Genomic DNA, 18,387 nt, shown 5'->3' with positions numbered 1-18,387 from the left:
TCAAAAGGTGCACCTTGCTAATTTAGACCCAACTGGGTCTAAATTAGCAGCCCCCTAAATTTATATATTTTTTAATTCTTGTAACTTTTTTTTATCCTATAAGAAGAGACTTTTTTATTTTTCGAACTCTGATCCGTACATGTTATATGCAATCTTCCTACAAAATAAAATATGTTCACGAGGACTTCAAGAAAGAAACTTTAATAATTTAAAAATTTAACTCAAATTGTTTCAAACAACTTGTTTTTAAGAATAATTTATTTTGGCGATTTGAAATCAAGCATTTGATGTATGTGTTGGAGTAAGCACTAAAAACCAATCTATTTTGATATCGTGACTTTGATTTATATATTAAATAATTAATTATAACTTTTTATTTAATTTATGAAAATAGAGAAATGTGGTCCACAGTAAGGTACGGTGCATTTAAGTGTTTGGCTTGATGACCACGCAAGTGAAACCTAGTTGACGCTCTCTAAACCATATTCTCTCTGAATCTCTGGTGGAATTGGCTAGCACCGGTCATCGGAAAAGTTTTGTTCGTGTGGACTTAGTAGATGCATCGCTACTTTGCTTTGCTCGTGATCGGAAACAGTTTATACTTTAAAGGTTCTGCACTTCAAGAGGTAAACACATAAACTTGTGATTTTGTGTTCTTTGATTTGTGATTAATGGTTTAATCAAGATCTGTTTATCGGGATTGTTCCGTTAAGAAGTTTAATTTTTTTGAAAAACCCCTCTACGGTATGTACTTTAATCAATCACATCTTACATATAAAAACTATTTTTTCGGAAAAATAAATTAAACACCTTTCATAAATCATATAAATAAACCACTAGATTTAGTCATAAGTTTGATTTTATTGACTATAAAAAAAAAATATAGAAATGGAGGTAGTATTATTGATTGTTATTGACTAATATTATGAACTTATGAATGAATTCTACTTTCCTTACTTACTTGTAAGAACTTATAAGATTGTTTTTTTATTTAATTTATTTATCATGTGAGAGTTTTTTTAGTACATTTTAGAAAAATAAAGTATAGACTCATTATGCTCTAGATAAATTGGGACACTTGTTTGAAAACGAGTTGTTGGTGTTGACTTGTGTGCTCATTCATCTAATTAATATGGTTTTCCAATGTCCATCATGCATTTTCTATGCAATAAAAAAATGGGATTAAAGACCTTATCTATAAAAATAAATATAAAAAAAAAAAGGACAAAGACCTCTATAAATTTATAATTGGGAAGTACAAATTTATTTTTTCTCTCCTATTATATTATTAAATATAAATATAATAATTGTACAAAATACAAGTAACACATTTTTTTACAGATTTATTGATACAACCATTTTTTTAATATGTTTAAAATTTATAAAAAGGACTTACAAGAAAAGATTTATTTATAAAAATGTACTATCAATTAATCATCCACTAAATATAACTAATCATATATTTAAATTACGTTATGATATTCTATGTTTAGATAGATATTCGCCCATGTGACATGTTGTTAGCATAACCATTAGTAGTTATTTGTCGGTTGAATGAGATGTTAATGTTAGTAGTTGATTAATCTCTCGTCCGATTAAAATATTGCTAAAAACGTGTATCAGATGGGTTCATGTCATGGGGACCTGAATCTAATCACGCTACTAAACTTTATGACTAGTTGAGTTTGGCGGACCATATCTCACATGACATGAAAAAAAGAAAAGAATTAAATCCAGTTTTGGTCCCCTAAATTTACAATTGCTTGATTTTGATTCGCCACATTTTAATTGCTTGATTTTAACTCCCTAAATTTTACAGTTGTTTAATTTTAGCCCTCCAAATTTCAACTGCTCGATTTTGGTCCCATAAGTTTACCTCTTTTGCATTTACTAGCCCCCGTTGACTTTTTTGACTAAAAATTGCTTATGTGACATTTTTATAAAAACTGCTTTTTATAAAAATGTATTAAAAATTGTTTTTTTAATAAAATGTTTAATAATTATTTTTTATTTAAAAAAAGTTTACAAACATTAAAATGCCACATAACCAATTTTTAATCAAAAATATTCAAAGGGGGCTAGCAAATGCAAAAGGGGATAAAATTGGAGGGCCAAAATCGAGCAATTGAAATTTGGAGGGCTAAAATCAAGCAATTGTGAAATTTAGGGGGTTAAAATCAAACAATTGAAACGTGGGGGGCCAAAATCAAGCAATTGTGAAACTTGGAGGGTCAAAACTGCATTTAAGCAAGAAAAATACCGTAGGAGTACACTTTGAAGTAAAAGGTTTCTTTGTGAGCAAAGTATGGTATGAAGTAAAAGCCAATGAAACATGGACATATATATACGGACATCGAGTACAATACAGATACATCGATATCGATAATAATTTTTAATTTTTTTTAATGTAATTATAAGTATTAGTGTTGTGTCAGTGTCCGTTACCGACATGTGTCTGATACGGAACACGTCTAATGTGAGGAGTGTTTGTGCTTCATAGGTAAAAGTTAACCATATAAGGTTCATTAATAAATATTTGTGTAGTGAACTTCTTTTTGTGCCCCTAACTTTTTCGCACGTCTTCTAAATTGTAAAAAATGTTAGGTTCAAGTTTTTGGATTTGAGCGTTGAAAAAATACATATTTTAAAAAAATATTATTCGAGGTGTAGAACTCGAATCAAGTTTATGAAGTTTCGAATTCTAGAATTCAAATGTAGTTGGTGATCACTTTTTTTTTTTATGCAGGTGATCACATTTTTGGATTGTGGTTGTAATCAATAATTTTAGACAGTGGCCTATTCATTCTTATTGGCAATTGAAGAGGATGTACAATTTTTTCGGTCAATCGTTTATCTTGCTAAAGTTTATAAATTGAAACTTTTTGTTCATTTTTCATCATCAATTCTCCTTTTCCCTCCTTTCTTCTCTCGATTATTTTCTTTTATTGTCGATTATTTTTAATAGTCCGTGTGTATATGGCCGCATAGTCTGTCATCGATTAATCATAACGCTCTTATCGATGTTCTTGGATGATGATTAAGAGTGTTGTGTTGATCAACAAGAGATCTTTTTGGGGCCACTAGGATTGAGAATTTTATAACTAATCGAACAGAAACTTCAGAGTTGCTTTCAAACTGCAACATAAATGCTATAAGTAAGCTATAAGCTTAATTAAATTAGCTTGTCAAAATAAATTATAAGCTCGTGAGGAAAAAATATTATGAAAGATTTTTTTTTTCAATATTAGTTTATAAGTTATAAATCATAAGCTCAAAATTTATTATTACCAGCTACGATTAATTAATTAGATTATTTTAGCAAATAAACTTTATCATTAATATCGACACAACTAATCATTTTCGAGTTTAATTGTTGTGCACTGTCAGTTTAAAGATTCTTGTCATATCATTTAATAAACGTGACACATCATGTATTTTTAAATATCATACATGATGTGTGGTATATTATTGGACGCATGTGTAAAATAATTTTACATTGACGGTGCATATAAATTAAATTCACCATTTTCTCAAAAACAATTCACAACTCAAATGAAAACAATTTTTATGAGACGGAATGAGTACTATTTTAAAAATTATTTTCTTTTCTATTTTTCAGAGATTCACTCCACTTGAAATAATATTTTGCCGGGTTCAACCTTGTTTCATACTGTACTACTATTTTAGAAATTACAACCTCTATATATTATATGAAAAAAAGATCAAATTGGATTAACGTTCCTTGTATATTTTTTAAAAAAATTTACATCTTTTTTTCTTTTTTAAAAATAATAATGTGATTCCAATAAAGTATCTCTTATAAATTATTTACAAACCATTACTCACTTATTTGGATCCTCTCCAACTATTTTTGTGCAGCCCGCTTTTCTTTTCTTAATTCAATGGTGGATTAAACCATAAAGTAAAGAAAAAAAGCAACACAGAAAAGAGAGAAAAACAAGTGAATGAATAGTTAAGATCAAGACAGAATAGCATCAGAAAAGAATGGGCAGGATATGATCCAAATCCAATTGTTGATCTCAAAACTTGATGAATAAAGATAGTTTGCATAATCTTAAACATATTCACGTACAATGAAGTAATAAGAACAAAAACTTCTCATACGATTTTATGTTGGTCCCCTTCACAACACCATATAATGATTTAAGATTTGTGAATATAATTGAGCACATTAGAAATTACCCACCTTTTTTGGCAGAGTCATGTGCACCTCTTCTTGACCTTGAAGGTCACCATGTGAAAATGCATTGTTGAAATTTGATTGATCAATCATTGATAGCAACCAAAGCAAACAACATACTCGAATGGTGGCCTTAATAGGTAAAAAGCTTTCAAACTAGTCCAATCACCTCCCATCTAATTATAACCCTTGGCCACCAGACAAACTTTATATCTTTCCACTGATATATATCTTCCCTTTTGAATTCTATAAACCATTTGTTCCCTACATGTACTATTTCCAATACAAAAGTTCATGTGTAGTTAATGCAATGTAGTGGTGGTTTGATTGGTAAGAAACTCATTGTTTTATGCAATTTGAGCACCATTAATTTTCTCTAGTACACCGGATAAGAACTCCATCCCCGAATCAAACCAAAAGCTCTCGTACCAGTTGTTGGGGAGTCTGGGGAAGCTCGGAAAAAATGACGGGTCAAATGCTCCGGGACAATACTAGTTGTTGGGAACTTCATTCTTCTCATTCATAGTCAATGTGAAACTTAACCACTCACACTTAAACAAGGTTCAGACAATGTATTGCCTAATGCATTATTATATTAGACAATGTCAATGGTGCTTGATGGAATGGTATTTATGAGACTCAAGAATTTTTCTGGTACATATGTCAAGAAGAATATATAATTCTTTATCTCATATTTATCTGTGTACAATGTCATTGTTTATTGGATGTATTGTACTACTTAAGAATGCTACAGATTATTGGAAGTTTTGCATCCTAAAATTACATTAACTGCAACAGAGATTGTAAGTAAGGTTCAGATTCAATCCTTTATTAGACAAAGTACATTATATACGTGCATCAACTAATTTACATGTCAACAAGCAGGTGCATTGACGGTTCAGAGATCCTCATCGGGAAAGGCTTCCAGAAACTCTATTATTTTGATTCGTTCATCCTTTGTGAGATCAGGATCATCACCAGTCACTCTACCCCGAAGGGAGGCACGGTCACCGTCCGCATCATCAATAACCTGTTTATAGAGGATGGAATATGTGAAATCAAGAACTAAAAGTGTATGGTAGAAACCCTCCCTATGGCGAAGCTTTAGGAGATAAAATAGAAATCATAACTGTGAGCTATCTATGTTGTTAACTAAGTAGTTGAAACTTCAAACTTACTTCGATAAAATTGTTGACATGACCGTCTTTGTTGGGAGATAATACAAGCTCATCGTTATTGCACGTCCATTCCCCATCAACAATGTACTTGTACTCGTAGCGCCCTTCCTGGTAAATAGGATAAGAAAAAACTTATTTATTGCCAGTTTATTGAAATAAACTACAGATTTTCTATATACTGACAACCCATTTCGACATCTGAATTCTAACAGACTAGATAATCCTAGAAACGCAAAATAATTCCGAAACATTTAAACAGTCACTCAACCCATCATGTAATTACTCCCATAACAGTCTGAAATGCAAATTTACGAAGTGACAATAGTAAATGTTACATTATGGCTTATGGAAGAATCTCAACCATGAAATGCACGTGATTGAAGCTATTATATCATTTAGTTATCAAATACAGTTGTACTTGTACCCATATACATATATACATAAGAGTGAGAGAAAAGAACTTATATACTGCAAATCTACTTTATTACTAGATGATTTGATATGTAAAACTCACAAAATAAAGTTCTACCATTTAGTACAAGCTGAATTGCATGAATATATGAGGAGAGATAGAAAAAAAAATCTGGGGAGAGAAAAGGCAGCATAAAATATTTTAAACAAATTATTCAATAATCTCTTATTTTATCGCATAGTTGATATTAAGTTATTTGACGTCAATATGAGATGAAACTCTATTTTAACAATTGCACAGTTTTAACAAGTGAAGTGCACTTACAAACATTTCCTTCTCGAGAAACCATGAACCCCGTTTGTCGTCAAAATCTAAGGGCACTCTCTGAAAAGGGATCAATAGATACTGTGTAAGTCTTTGGGATGAGTATTAGTATATAATTCAAACTTAGTATATAATTCAAACTACATAACTCAGATTATTTTAAAAATTCAAAATATTTGAATCATTTCTTAAATCTCATCAAAACTCAATAATCACCTGCCCCCATCCAATATCAAGTCCTGAAATTTCCACTGTAGAGCAATTGTTGTGTCCCCACGACAAAGTGACAGGCTTCTTACTAAGGCCTGTAAGCTTTAAGAACCATATATAAATAATGGTTAATGATATGATCAAAATAAATTAGTACATAAATATACGACAACCAAATATTTGAGTTGATATAAGAATGGAAGAGAGATATACAAAAAACTAACACATAATACAGTATATTCAAACATATACGTAAGTGCCACGCAACCTCCTAGGTCATGCTTCCTATTCAAAGGAAAACATTTGTTTACTGGTAATATAAAATTGACATTCGAATGAAGCGGTCAAATGATCCAGCTACATAAGAATTTCCATTTTTACATACAAAATGGACGATTCTAGGTCCCTTGACAAATCCATTACATAACTTCAAGAAAATAAGTTTTCATTTTATATATAGAGATTGTCTGCAGCATTAGGTAATAACAGGTTCAGATTCAAAACAGTATGTAACAGGTCTATTAAAATCCTACTTGAAAACTGTGTGGGAGAAAAAAGACAATAGAAGGTGATTTTTTACTTCAAGATCTTAATGCGAAAGAAATAAGTCACATGTAAGACAGTGGGGTGATCTGTTACAATGACTGATAGAGAAAATGACTTCCAAGTTCAGATTCCTTTCCCCACCAAAAGTATGTTTGGACAATAAAAAGATAAAAAACAAAGTGAGGAACAGCATCAATTAAATTATCATCTTTTCACATTAAAATTAATCAGAAGCAAACTATAAATGAGAGTGACAGACAAGAAAGAAAAAAACTATAGTTCAAACACAGTAGAGCACACGCATATAAACATAGAAAAATAATTTGACTCACAATATCGGCTGTAGCACTTTTGATGGCATCCAGTTTCGGAAAGCATGACCTTTTGCTCTGCAAGAATAAAAAGGTCAAGAGAACTCAGCAATATATACATTGCCCTCTTTTGAACAATTGCAAAAGAAACTGGCTCAGAAAGATTATAATCATCTAACTGCAGGAATGAGAATTCTAAGACATAAAGAAACGGAAAATATATATTCAAATAATCAGAAAATATGCCACAGTTTTTAAGGAAAATATAATATCAAATAAAAATGAGGGAAAAGATTTCCCTCATTCTGGAAAAGTACTATATCTGAGAAAATCAATATATCAATCTGGAAAGTACTATACGGTTAACTGTCCTGCTCCATAATTCACAAATAACTAAGTTAGAAACATGTTGTATTCCAATCTAATAGTGATGTAACTATAACTGTTGTGGCATTGATAATTGCTACGCAATCATTATGCATAGAACTTATAAATGTTGTAAAGTCAATTTGAGAACAAAAAAATGGAAAGAGGTCACTTCTGTTTAATTCAAGTAATCCAAAATATGGAAAGCCATGCAACATATTATCTAACAAGAAGGGCCTTAATAGACATATGCTAGAATGTGAAACTATAAAAAATAAGTACTGAGTATAGTTACCAGAAGTAGTGCATTAGCATCATTGAGTTTATAACCCAGAACCCAAAACATATAAGCCAACTGAAACAAAACAAACTGTTAGACAATGGCCAATGAAGACAAACCGATATAAAGTTTGGATTGGTTAACCCATTTTCCCTCCTGTGTATCTTGGGCTTTCATTTGATTGATCAATATAAAGTTCAATGACGTAAAGTAATAATGACTTAATGACTATACAGTCCACAAAGCTCACATTTTATGTTTAGACTTCTATATTGAGAAAATAAGAAAAATATCAATTTTAGGATTTTTTTTTCTTTTCTTTTCAGCCGTCTCTCTCGATAGAAACAAAACCAGTTTCAGAAAGCATCTTGAAATTAGGAATTTATACAACTGGATGGTATGCACAGCCATGTCAACTAAAACAACCCTAGTATACTTAACCGGGTGCGCAAAATCTGCTTCTATAACTAGATCTTGTGACTGACCGCCAATTCACAGGGCAACAACCATGTTGTGGTGAACTAAAGTGTTATTAATATTTAATACCGAGCAACGGAGTGGAGCAGCCGACCCCAAAAATGCTATAGTGGGATGGCCACAATTCTGAAATTCTTTATACAGTATATATAATGTATAGACACATACAAAAAATGATAAAAAAAATTACTCAAAATTCATGCAGCAAAGAAACACAAGACACAGAAACAAGCCCTAAATCTCCAGAAATATTCTGGCGTGTTTTAAGGATGAAATTCCTAAAATACACCCACAGAAAGCCCTAGTGTTTAATTTCTGAGGGCCTTTTGGCTTTCCCACGATACTGAAATGGGGAGCGGAAGAGGATGCTACAGAAGCCACCCCGTGTATCAGAAATGAAACTGAGAGACATACCGCAACAGCTGGAGCTCTTCCAAGTCCAGCAGTACAGTGTATATATGTCACACCCCCATTGGATTTGATTGCCTTGTATAATTTGCTAATTACAGCTGGAAGCCGCTTCCGTAAATCAAATGAATCAAAGTCCCTGCAACATCCACGTCAGATTATCATATAATGTAAAAAAGTGCATGACTATAATAAAGGTATTGGAATGTGTAATGCAAAAAAGACATCACTGTTTAGTTGCACATATCATGAATAAATAGATATGCTAGAATTACATGATATTACAAAAATGCATACATGACTAAAGTTATGCCCATTGGGATACTATGCAATTAGAAACTGTGTATGCAAAGTGACATTACAAACTAGTCTAACACAAAAATTCATAAGCTGTAAGAAGTACAGTATATTTTGAAAAAGCAACAAAGTAATAGATTTGTGTGCAGTGGTGTGTTTTATTGTTATCGGGCTTAGTTTTGTGGCCTTTAGTACCCTCCCTTTATGCTTTCTGTTTGGCTGCACTTTTGTGCAACTTTTGTTTCCTTTCTCTCCTAGAGTTTTTCTTATTACAAAAAATGATTTCTGTGCAGGATTTCTCTTTTGCTCCTTGTCAGTCTAATTCTAAACCCAATAAGCTCTTCGATTATTATTATTTTAATTTAAAAAGTCATGCCATTACAAACCTTATCTCAGCACGCAGGTGTTGGATGTCATCAAATGTCTTGGCATAATCTCGTATGGCATTGATGTCAACTCCAAAATATCTAATTAGCAGTGAAGAAATACAATTGTTTTGTTTGATAGATTAAATATGTGTACAATGTCTCAAATACTGAAAGTGAAACATATTAAACGAATTGTTTAGGATACTCTAGGTCAGGATTTTGTTGCAAGCAAAATATAGTTTTCACTCCAATTTTACGCAGCTTATCAACATCTTCAGGAGTCTGGTGGTTTAAGATAAATATAGAAGAAGTCAGAAGACCAAACTATATTTGACAGAACTGAATTATTATGTATTCATAACTGAAACAGAAAGAAAACCTGCAAGCATGATCCAACAATCAAGTCTGGTCTGATGAAGTTGTAGTTCATTCCTAATTCGTGCCTATAAGTCAAAACTGTTTAGCACTTTGTTAGAAAGGGTTAACAGAATGAAATATTCAAAGAACAAAAGAAACAGGTTGATCATGTTCATAACAGAAGTGAACCATCAGTTAATCCAAATTATTAGCCGTATACAAATATTACAAAAAAAAGAAGGCTGTTACAATTTATCTTAGCAAACAAGAAATAGTCTGATTTAAGAGGCAACGGAAAACTGAAGAAAGCTTTAGGAGAAACGATTAAGTAAGATCATTGTTTGATCAATATCGAGATAACATAATAAAGCTTGGTTGTTGGCAAAAGAGAAGCACGGTAATAATTTACATACCAGCACCCATGGCTTCTGTCATGTTATTACTGTATGTCTCAGACTTTACCTCCTCCTCGACATCAGAGCTGCTTGTCTCTGCACTGGGTATAGAACCGGAAGTAGCCTGCACAACAAAATGTCAATAATGTTCATTAAAGAACACTGTAAATATGAAGTATATGTTCCCGATTGGGTAATCAAACATTCTTGTTTTATGGTTTTAATTCTTCGATATCTCCTAGTTTTCTTTATATTCATCTATATTTCCTTGCATACACCACAATGTATAACTTTCGAAAAGCCATCAACAAACATCATTGATATTTGCAGATTTCAGAATATGCCATGATCAATACATTTGAAGCACAGAAATAGATTTGTTGCAGTAAGTGTGTCGCAGTTTTTAATCAATGGCAAAGATCATTTAAAATTGATTTTAGGTTTAAATATGATGTTAGTCCCCGCAAATATAACATTTTTTTGTTTTAGTCTTTGTAAGTTTTTTTATTTGGGTTCAGTTCCTACAAATTCAAAAGTTATTGTTTTTAGTCTCTAACGTCATACATGGCCCAATATAATGCGCCATGTGGTGCTACGTGGACCAATAAAAACAACCATTTTTGAATTTGCAAGGACCGAACCCAAGCAAAAAAAAAAAGTGTTATATTTGTAGGGACTAACATCATATTTAAACCTTGATTTTATTATTGTATAATCGGAGTCATCCGATCTAAAATTAACGGCCTAGACATAGCATAGATTGTGTTATTATTTTTCCAGCTCATAGTGTAAGTCTTGACAAAAACTCATTCAGCACCTAAAAGGCTAAAACTAAAACCAATTGTATAATATTATCATCATCATCTTAGTTTTAAATAGTTTTAAATTGATAGATGAAGTTGAAAGGACAAAAGCCAAAATTAAAGAATAAAAAAACCTCATTGAGATTAGTAATTTAATTTGACAAGAAAATAAAAGAATAATGTAAAATAATAGTGTTGAAGTTAGTACCTTGAGTATCATGGTTCGATTGTGATGAGATTTACGGATGAATAGCATGGATAAAGAACAAGTGTTTTGGTGATTGCGAGCAGGAGGAGCAACGAGTGTATGGAATGGTAAAACAGAGGATCTGGAAATGAAAAAGAGAAAGAGAGTGAGAAAGAAGAAACAATGGAATCTGAATCTGACGAATTGATAGAACGAACCTTGAAAGATTCTGAAGACAGTTCATGATGATGATTGGAACTGAATTCTTATTCTGATTCTGATCAGTAGTTGCTGATGGAGGAAACTTGAGCTGAATTGAGTTCAGCTATGTAGTGTTGTGTTGTGTTGTGTGGGGCTATGGGGAGCTATGGGATATTTTGTTTAAGATCCTTTTCCTTTCATTTTCTTCTCTTTCTTTACCACCTTTTATTTTTTGTTTTTTCATCATTATTATATTATTATTATATTATTATTATTGGCATTTTGTCGAATACTCTCTCTATCTCTAATTTTATATATAAGCAAAAATTTCCTTTTTTAATATTTATTGAATAATAGATCTAAAGGAAGTGATTCTTAGATTTTGATGTAAATATTAAGGATGTGATGAAGATGATTTAAGAGGACACTCTCACTCTTTCTCTTAGGGTTTAGTGTTTGCTAAATTGGGATCGGGGAGATAAGCTTGTTATTTAGGAGTCTTCTCTTAAAAATTTAAAGAGCATTCTCCTTACTAATGTGTTAAGGGTGTTTCATCCTAGAGTCTAGTTTGGTGTTTTCTTTTTCTTTGCAATGTACCAAAAAAATATAATGTTTCTACACAAAAGTTGTTCCAATTGTCTTAAAACCAATGATAAAGGGACAGACACAAGAAGAAAAAGGACTACCCTTTTTTAAACTCTTGCTAAATTTGGTGAGATATTACTAGTACAATACAAAACACTAATGGACAAAATATTTGCTCTTCTCATGGTCTCTCAAGTTCACTGCCGACTTAGTTAGGAACAGCAGCTCGTGATGCACGAGCCTACCAAGTCACTTGCAATGAAAACTTTTGTGTGAAGCAACGTTATACTCTTCCAAATTAGTATTGTATTGGAGATTTGGAGTTGGGTTATTTCATAGTCAACTTTAGGACATTGCAACTTGTGGTCTAGAAAATTGAAGTTCCTCAATTAATTAAATCTCTTGGTTATTTAAATTGATGGTACTATTTTATTTGATGATATAGATTTATCATCATTGATTGAATGAATAAATCTAGATGGACTTGACTCCCACATTGAGGCGATTGGCAAGTTATCATTCGAATCTCGCTAGGAGTGTTAAAATTGAATGACCAATAATATCTCGAATATGTTGCACAATTCTACCCCTCTTCACTTCATCCGGTGGAATGTACGGGGGTTCAATCAGCCTCCTTCCCTAGAGGGGCTCTCCCCATTGTTAACAAAAACCAGGATCCGCCTAGGGATAGGGCTGATACGAATTATAGCTGTGAATTCCATCAAATTGAGTCATTACGCCAAGATGAGTACCTTGGTCGTAGCTATTGCGGCAAATCTACTTGGTCTCTTTTACCAGAAAATCCAATAACATATGATGGCATTAGGGGCGGAGTCGAGTCTTATTTAACACACATGATGGGACTTTCAATAAAATATAGACAAAAGATGCTTTCAGGGATTTTAAAAGATTTGACCGAGAATGGGGCGGTATCTTACGTGACAAATTTATGAGAAAAAAAAATATCTTCATCATGATAAAAAAAACTAACACAACTTAACTCTATTTTCTGAATGGAAATTTAAGTCTTTCACTATTCCTAGTCAACTATTATATAACAATATTATATAATTATATAATATTGAGAAAGATCGAAATCTTAGTAGGAAAAGTTCCCCAAATGTCCTAAGAGCAACTTGCAATATTTCAAGAACCAATTTGACTATTCCTACTTATAAAATTACATATCAATAATGGCTTTTTTGGGTTTAAAATTTTCAGCAAAAAGTAAAGGAAATAAAAGTAAATTCTAGTAATAGCAATCAATTCTCTAAATCTAGAATGTGTAGTCCCTCCTGAGATAAATGTTGATACCACTTACATTACAACTACTACTGATACTGCTTCCAATCAAACAACATCAAAGAATGTTGTCGATGCGGTAGCGGTCACATATCTACCGGTCCCCAAACATTTTGATCATCAAATGATTGAGGGTCTGTTATCATTGGTTTAAACCTTGGTCGTTGGTCTTTTCCCATTGGAAATCCCCAGAATGAATCGGAGTTCTCGAAGAATATGTAAAATGCAACTGCTGACACTAAAAATAGTCCTAAAAGCACCAAGTAGATTTGCCACTCTGCAGGTTTTGCAACAAACTTCAAATGTCAAATTCAATAAACATTATTAGATTATTCTATGATTTCCCAAATGACATGCCCGAGTGTGATTGTGTGCATGCCGCATGCGGACCAGTGTATACAGTGTGTGTGTGTGTGTGTGTGTGTGAGAGAGAGAGAGAGAGAGAGAGAGAGGGAGAGGGAGAGAGAGAGAACCTTTCCAATCTTTAGGTACATTCAGTTTAGTGACCAATGCTCCCCATTCTACCGAGGTTGTAAGTACAACCCTGCATAAAATAATTAAAGCTCGGGTAAATATACAAGACATAAGAATGAAACTTTTATTTTTAGCATGTATATGATGATTGATATTTATCAAAAAAAGTGCCGGCGACCCAGCGTTACCTTTCACTAGGACAGAACTCCAAGGTTGAAATAGTTGTACCGAGGTGTAGTCTCTTACTATAATGGTGTATCTGCATCTTTTTTACTTCAACTACGCAAATGTCTCCGTCTTTACTTCCCCTAAAATTACAGAAATCTGATGAGCTCAAGATTATACAAAGGTGCTCATCACATCACAAGCTTACTTCTAATAACATAAAATTGACTAATTTTAATTGATGTATCATAGACTCCACTAATATTTAAAAAATTATTTTGAATATAATGATTCTGAAAGGATTTACATTCGAATTGACCAACAAGTGTTTAAAACAAACTTTTTTACAACAAGTTAGTTTGTCTGCAATCAACTCTCAAAAGTGCTTTTCACCCATTGAATTAAACATTTCACCCATTGAATTAAACATGATATTTTAAGGAGAAAAGTTGATCTAAAAGCTCATCTTAAAAACAATGCCAAAACTAATTGGTTTTCAGAGACATAAATTAGAAATGAACATGATAAGGTAGAACAATAAGTGTTTAAGAAGAGACAACTTAATAAAATGGAAAATTGTGATCAGTTCAAAAACATTGTTTTCTTCACCCTTCATAGTTTTGGCAAAATAATACTAAAATCAAAATCCCAACTTGCTATTCAAATGACTTAAATATGCTAATATAGACAAGGTGTTATTGGTCGATTAAAAAACTGATTGGCATGTATTACTACAAGGTCAATATAGGTTCTTACAGCGAAAGGTATTTCCCGTCGTGGCTAACGGACATTACTGACGCAGACTTTCTAAGAAGCCTCTTATGCCCAATTCTGTTCCATGTGCTCATGTCCCAAACTGCAGTGAGAGACTTGTCACCTGCACAAAATTAGAGGTCACGATGATTAAGGCCATACGTTGTCAAAAGAGATTTGACAGATATAAATAAAAAATTAATACTATAAAATATACTCAAAACAAGATAGTCATATACCTTTTTGAACAGCACAAAATAAAAACGGTTTGGTTCCGTCCTTGGAAAATCGACATAATTCAATTTTTTCATCCTAAAGAGACAAAAATTGGATCAATGAGTACAAGTAACTGCACAGATTCTTGTGAAAAAGAAAGGAAAAAAAAACTGCAGAGATATTTCCGAAAGTTCTGAAATCAATCACACCATACCGAGTTGCGAGACAAAGTAGTCAAGGGAACACCATCTTCAATCTTCCAGATTCTTGCTGAACCATCAGTAGAAGTTGAAGCTAGAAATTCCGAGTCTAGACTAAAGTGTGACAAAAATGAAGGACAATACAGTAAGTATCAATGTCATCAAAAGTTTCAGGATTAAGATGTTTATAACGTGAGCATGCTCTTATGGTTTATAACACAAGATAATTCTGGCTGACAATTTTATCAATTATTTATTAGAAGTTTAATGGATGCTTAGATGAATGCATCTTCTAGAAGGATCCAGCTAGAGTTGCTTTGTAAATTTTTACCTAAAATCCATATCCCGGACAGATTTGTGTGCTTTTGGTTCATCCAAAATTGTGCGCATGCTAGGCCACTCCATAATTCTGAGATGTCCATCCTACACGTGTTAAGGACACAAGTTAAACATACATGAAACAATTCAATAGAGGAAAAACAAAAAATGCCACACAGAATACGAAAGCAATTGGTTGGAATCTTGAGTGATGCTTACCAACCCACCAGCAGCGAATTTAGATCCATCAACACTAAAAGTAATACATGACTGGGATCCAATACCCTGTAGAGGGGTTAGTTCCTTGGCCAACAGCTTCATGTTTGCTTCATGACCATACAGCTCAAACAATCTGCAAGCCATGAAAAATAGTTCAATCTATGTGCGTGGTTCTGCTCCAAGGGAGAAACAATGATAACTCGAAGCAAAATATTTGCTAGCTACGCGTAAGAAACAAGTACCACCATGATGTCATAAACTCTCCTGGATCCAAGAAATAAGAACAAGAAACTGTGAAAAAGAACTTTGGTACAACTGAGCCTACGGTTTTATTTTGTCCTTAAAAAAGTTAAAGGAAGATAAAATGTCGCTATTCTGATCCCAATGATATTGAAAGTGGAAGTATGTAGTAGCTGTTATTATTTTGAAAAAATGCAGCGTTGAAACAAATTACGGAAGTAGTTTGAATATATATATTCAGATAAGAGAGCAAAGTTTCAATCCCATGGCTATTAGAAAAGAAGCTTACTTGCAACTACCATTGCTCAAAGAGCACATAAAATCATCACCACTAGGGTGCACAACAATAGCAACAGGATCGCCTTCTTCTGCTTCTAACACATAATTGGCCTAAAAGATTAATTAAAGACAAAAATCTCATTAGAACCAAAGAAAAATTGCACTTCCGATTCGTCAATCCAAAAACTGAACATTAAAAATATTCTTCAATAACAGAACTAATGCATACTGCATAATAACTACTTCCACCAACAATCTTGTTCAAGAAAAAAAAATAAACAATTTCTCATCTACAACCAAAAGGGAATGCACAAAATAAGTCGTATTTTCATACGCCTCACTCTATTTGCAGCTATGATAAGCGCTTATGTATAAACTTACATAAGCTATTTTTATAGCAAAGGAAAAAATAAAGTAAATTGGTTTTGTATATGCTATAAGCTGTTTTCATAAGCTATATTAAAGAACTTATGAAAAAAGCTTATAAAAATTGGCATAAACTGTTTTCGTAAGTTCTTCCAAACTGTCTCACAAAACTCATGTCAGCAGATAAGCTCAAATAAGCCAAACAAAACAGGCCAACGGTCTGTTTGTATTGACTTATTTGAGGCTATCTAAGTGCATAAATATTTATGACACTGTTTAGAAGAGCTTATGACATGTTCACAAACTGTTTTCAGTTTATTTATAAGCTCTCCAGTCTCCAGAATAGCTTATTTTTTTAACAGTAAAATTCAATTTATAGATAATGGAAAGGAGGAGTACAAGTAGTACTACCCCCAATTTTATGGGAGAGAGTACAAGTGGTCCTACTACTGATCCTACAGTAGCTTATGAAAACACCTTATAAGTTATAGCTTATGAAAACAACTTATAAGTTATAACTTATATGAAAATGGTTTTACTTCATTTTATCGCTATAATAGTAAAACAGAACCATAGTCAATAAATACAAAACATACATACACAAAAAACAACAATTTATAAACTTAAAATAAAAAACGGTATGCAGAAAACAGATTAATCAATGTTCCAATTGGATTACTCTACAAACAACACATACATAAAAATTGAGAATTTAAGAAGAATACATACCAGAGGGGAAGTAGACAAAGAAACAATTTTAGGATCAAATGAGAAAATCTGAAGTAGAGCAGGACAAGAATTTCCACGCTTAGACCTTCCAAGAACAACTAAGTTGAGCTTTTCGGGTCTCCGAATCCATGACCCGCAAGTAACCGGACCCTGAGGTGACCCAACATCATTCTCCATTGAAAACTTGCTAAATTGGAAAATGGGATTGAAAGTTGAGTTCTTTTTCCAATTGGGGTACTGAAAATGAAGCCTTTTTTTTCTGAGATCGTTGTTGATAAATCGGAATTGTCAATGTTATTATATAGAAATATCCGAAGAGGAAATAGAGAAGGGTTCTGGAAAAATAAGAATAAAAAAGTCAATGTAAGCAAGTAGGGCACAAAGTGGTTTTTGTTTAGTGATTGATGAAACAATGTAAACCCTATTTAGTGGCACATACACGAAGTAGACATGTCTTACCTTTATTGTGTCATCATATGCTTTCAAGTTTTTTTTTTTTTTGTCTATTTTTTTATATTAACAATTTGAGTTTCGGTGAATGAGATTTGCTAATTTAGACATTGGACGCGAGATAAATAAAATTTGATTAATAATCGTTTTCATTAAAAATTAAATTAATGTTCGCTCAAACGAATTCATTCTAAGAAGATCATTAACTGTTTCAGCATAATATATTTGATTATTTGCTTTCATTTTTTTTTGTTGATAATTAGTGCTTTCAATTATTGATTGAATCATTGTAAAGAGAAATAAATGTTTTTAAATGTATCAATAAAAGTTTCACAAAAATACATCTAATTAAATGAAATTAAGTACGAGGTTAAGCAATTCAGTGAATCGAATATTGTTGATAAAAAAATAAATTATTGTTCTATTTTTAATCACCCGTCTTAATTATTGGGTGGCACAAGGCTATGATTTTAGAAGTGTCTCTACGTCTTACTTAATATTATTGTGTATTTTTTTGTGCTTAGGCCATTGTTAAAACAAAATTAACCAATTAGTCTCTCCACTAATTACTGTTTATTAGCAATTAGCAAAGATTTGAGGTGTTAATAGTATTAAAAAAAGGAAAATGCTAAACGGTGTCTCCGGGGCACTGATTAAGCATGTTAAAATAGAAATTTTATCTCGAAATGCGTATATTCAATGCCTCAAAAGTACAAAAAATTGTCTTTTAAATATAAATTTTATTTTTTATTTTCTTTTTATATATGTTT

General features: G+C 32.2%; 2 protein-coding genes across 2 annotated transcripts; both read right to left on the bottom strand.

Moving 5' to 3' along the window:
* Positions 1-4,864: 4,864 nt before the first annotated feature.
* On the bottom strand, positions 4,865-11,542 carry LOC123902665 (phosphoglucan phosphatase DSP4, amyloplastic). Its single transcript, XM_045952447.1, has 13 exons — positions 11,339-11,542; positions 11,142-11,262; positions 10,149-10,254; positions 9,758-9,834; positions 9,584-9,660; positions 9,397-9,477; positions 8,720-8,852; positions 7,844-7,903; positions 7,204-7,260; positions 6,332-6,427; positions 6,116-6,175; positions 5,380-5,487; positions 4,865-5,231 (listed from the first exon to the last, which is right to left on the bottom strand). Exons 1-13 carry the CDS (start codon positions 11,362-11,364, stop codon positions 5,100-5,102), a joined length of 1,134 nt encoding a protein of 377 aa, XP_045808403.1. The 5' UTR covers positions 11,365-11,542; the 3' UTR covers positions 4,865-5,099.
* Positions 11,543-13,048: 1,506 nt separating this feature from the next.
* Positions 13,049-17,602, bottom strand: LOC123902654 (SEC12-like protein 1). The gene is made up of 10 exons (XM_045952438.1): positions 17,168-17,602; positions 16,083-16,183; positions 15,554-15,686; positions 15,348-15,439; positions 15,031-15,130; positions 14,840-14,912; positions 14,604-14,724; positions 13,871-13,990; positions 13,682-13,752; positions 13,049-13,485 (listed from the first exon to the last, which is right to left on the bottom strand). The coding sequence occupies exons 1-10, from the start codon at positions 17,342-17,344 to the stop codon at positions 13,295-13,297; spliced, it is 1,179 nt and encodes a 392-aa protein (XP_045808394.1). The 5' UTR covers positions 17,345-17,602; the 3' UTR covers positions 13,049-13,294.
* Positions 17,603-18,387: the final 785 nt, after the last annotated feature.

The sequence above is a fragment of the Trifolium pratense genome, linkage group LG1 (genome assembly GCF_020283565.1).
Source record: "Trifolium pratense cultivar HEN17-A07 linkage group LG1, ARS_RC_1.1, whole genome shotgun sequence".
NCBI classification, from domain to species: domain Eukaryota; kingdom Viridiplantae; phylum Streptophyta; class Magnoliopsida; order Fabales; family Fabaceae; genus Trifolium; species Trifolium pratense.
Note: the sequence above shows the minus strand (reverse complement) of the source record. Positions and strands in the feature narration are given on the sequence as shown.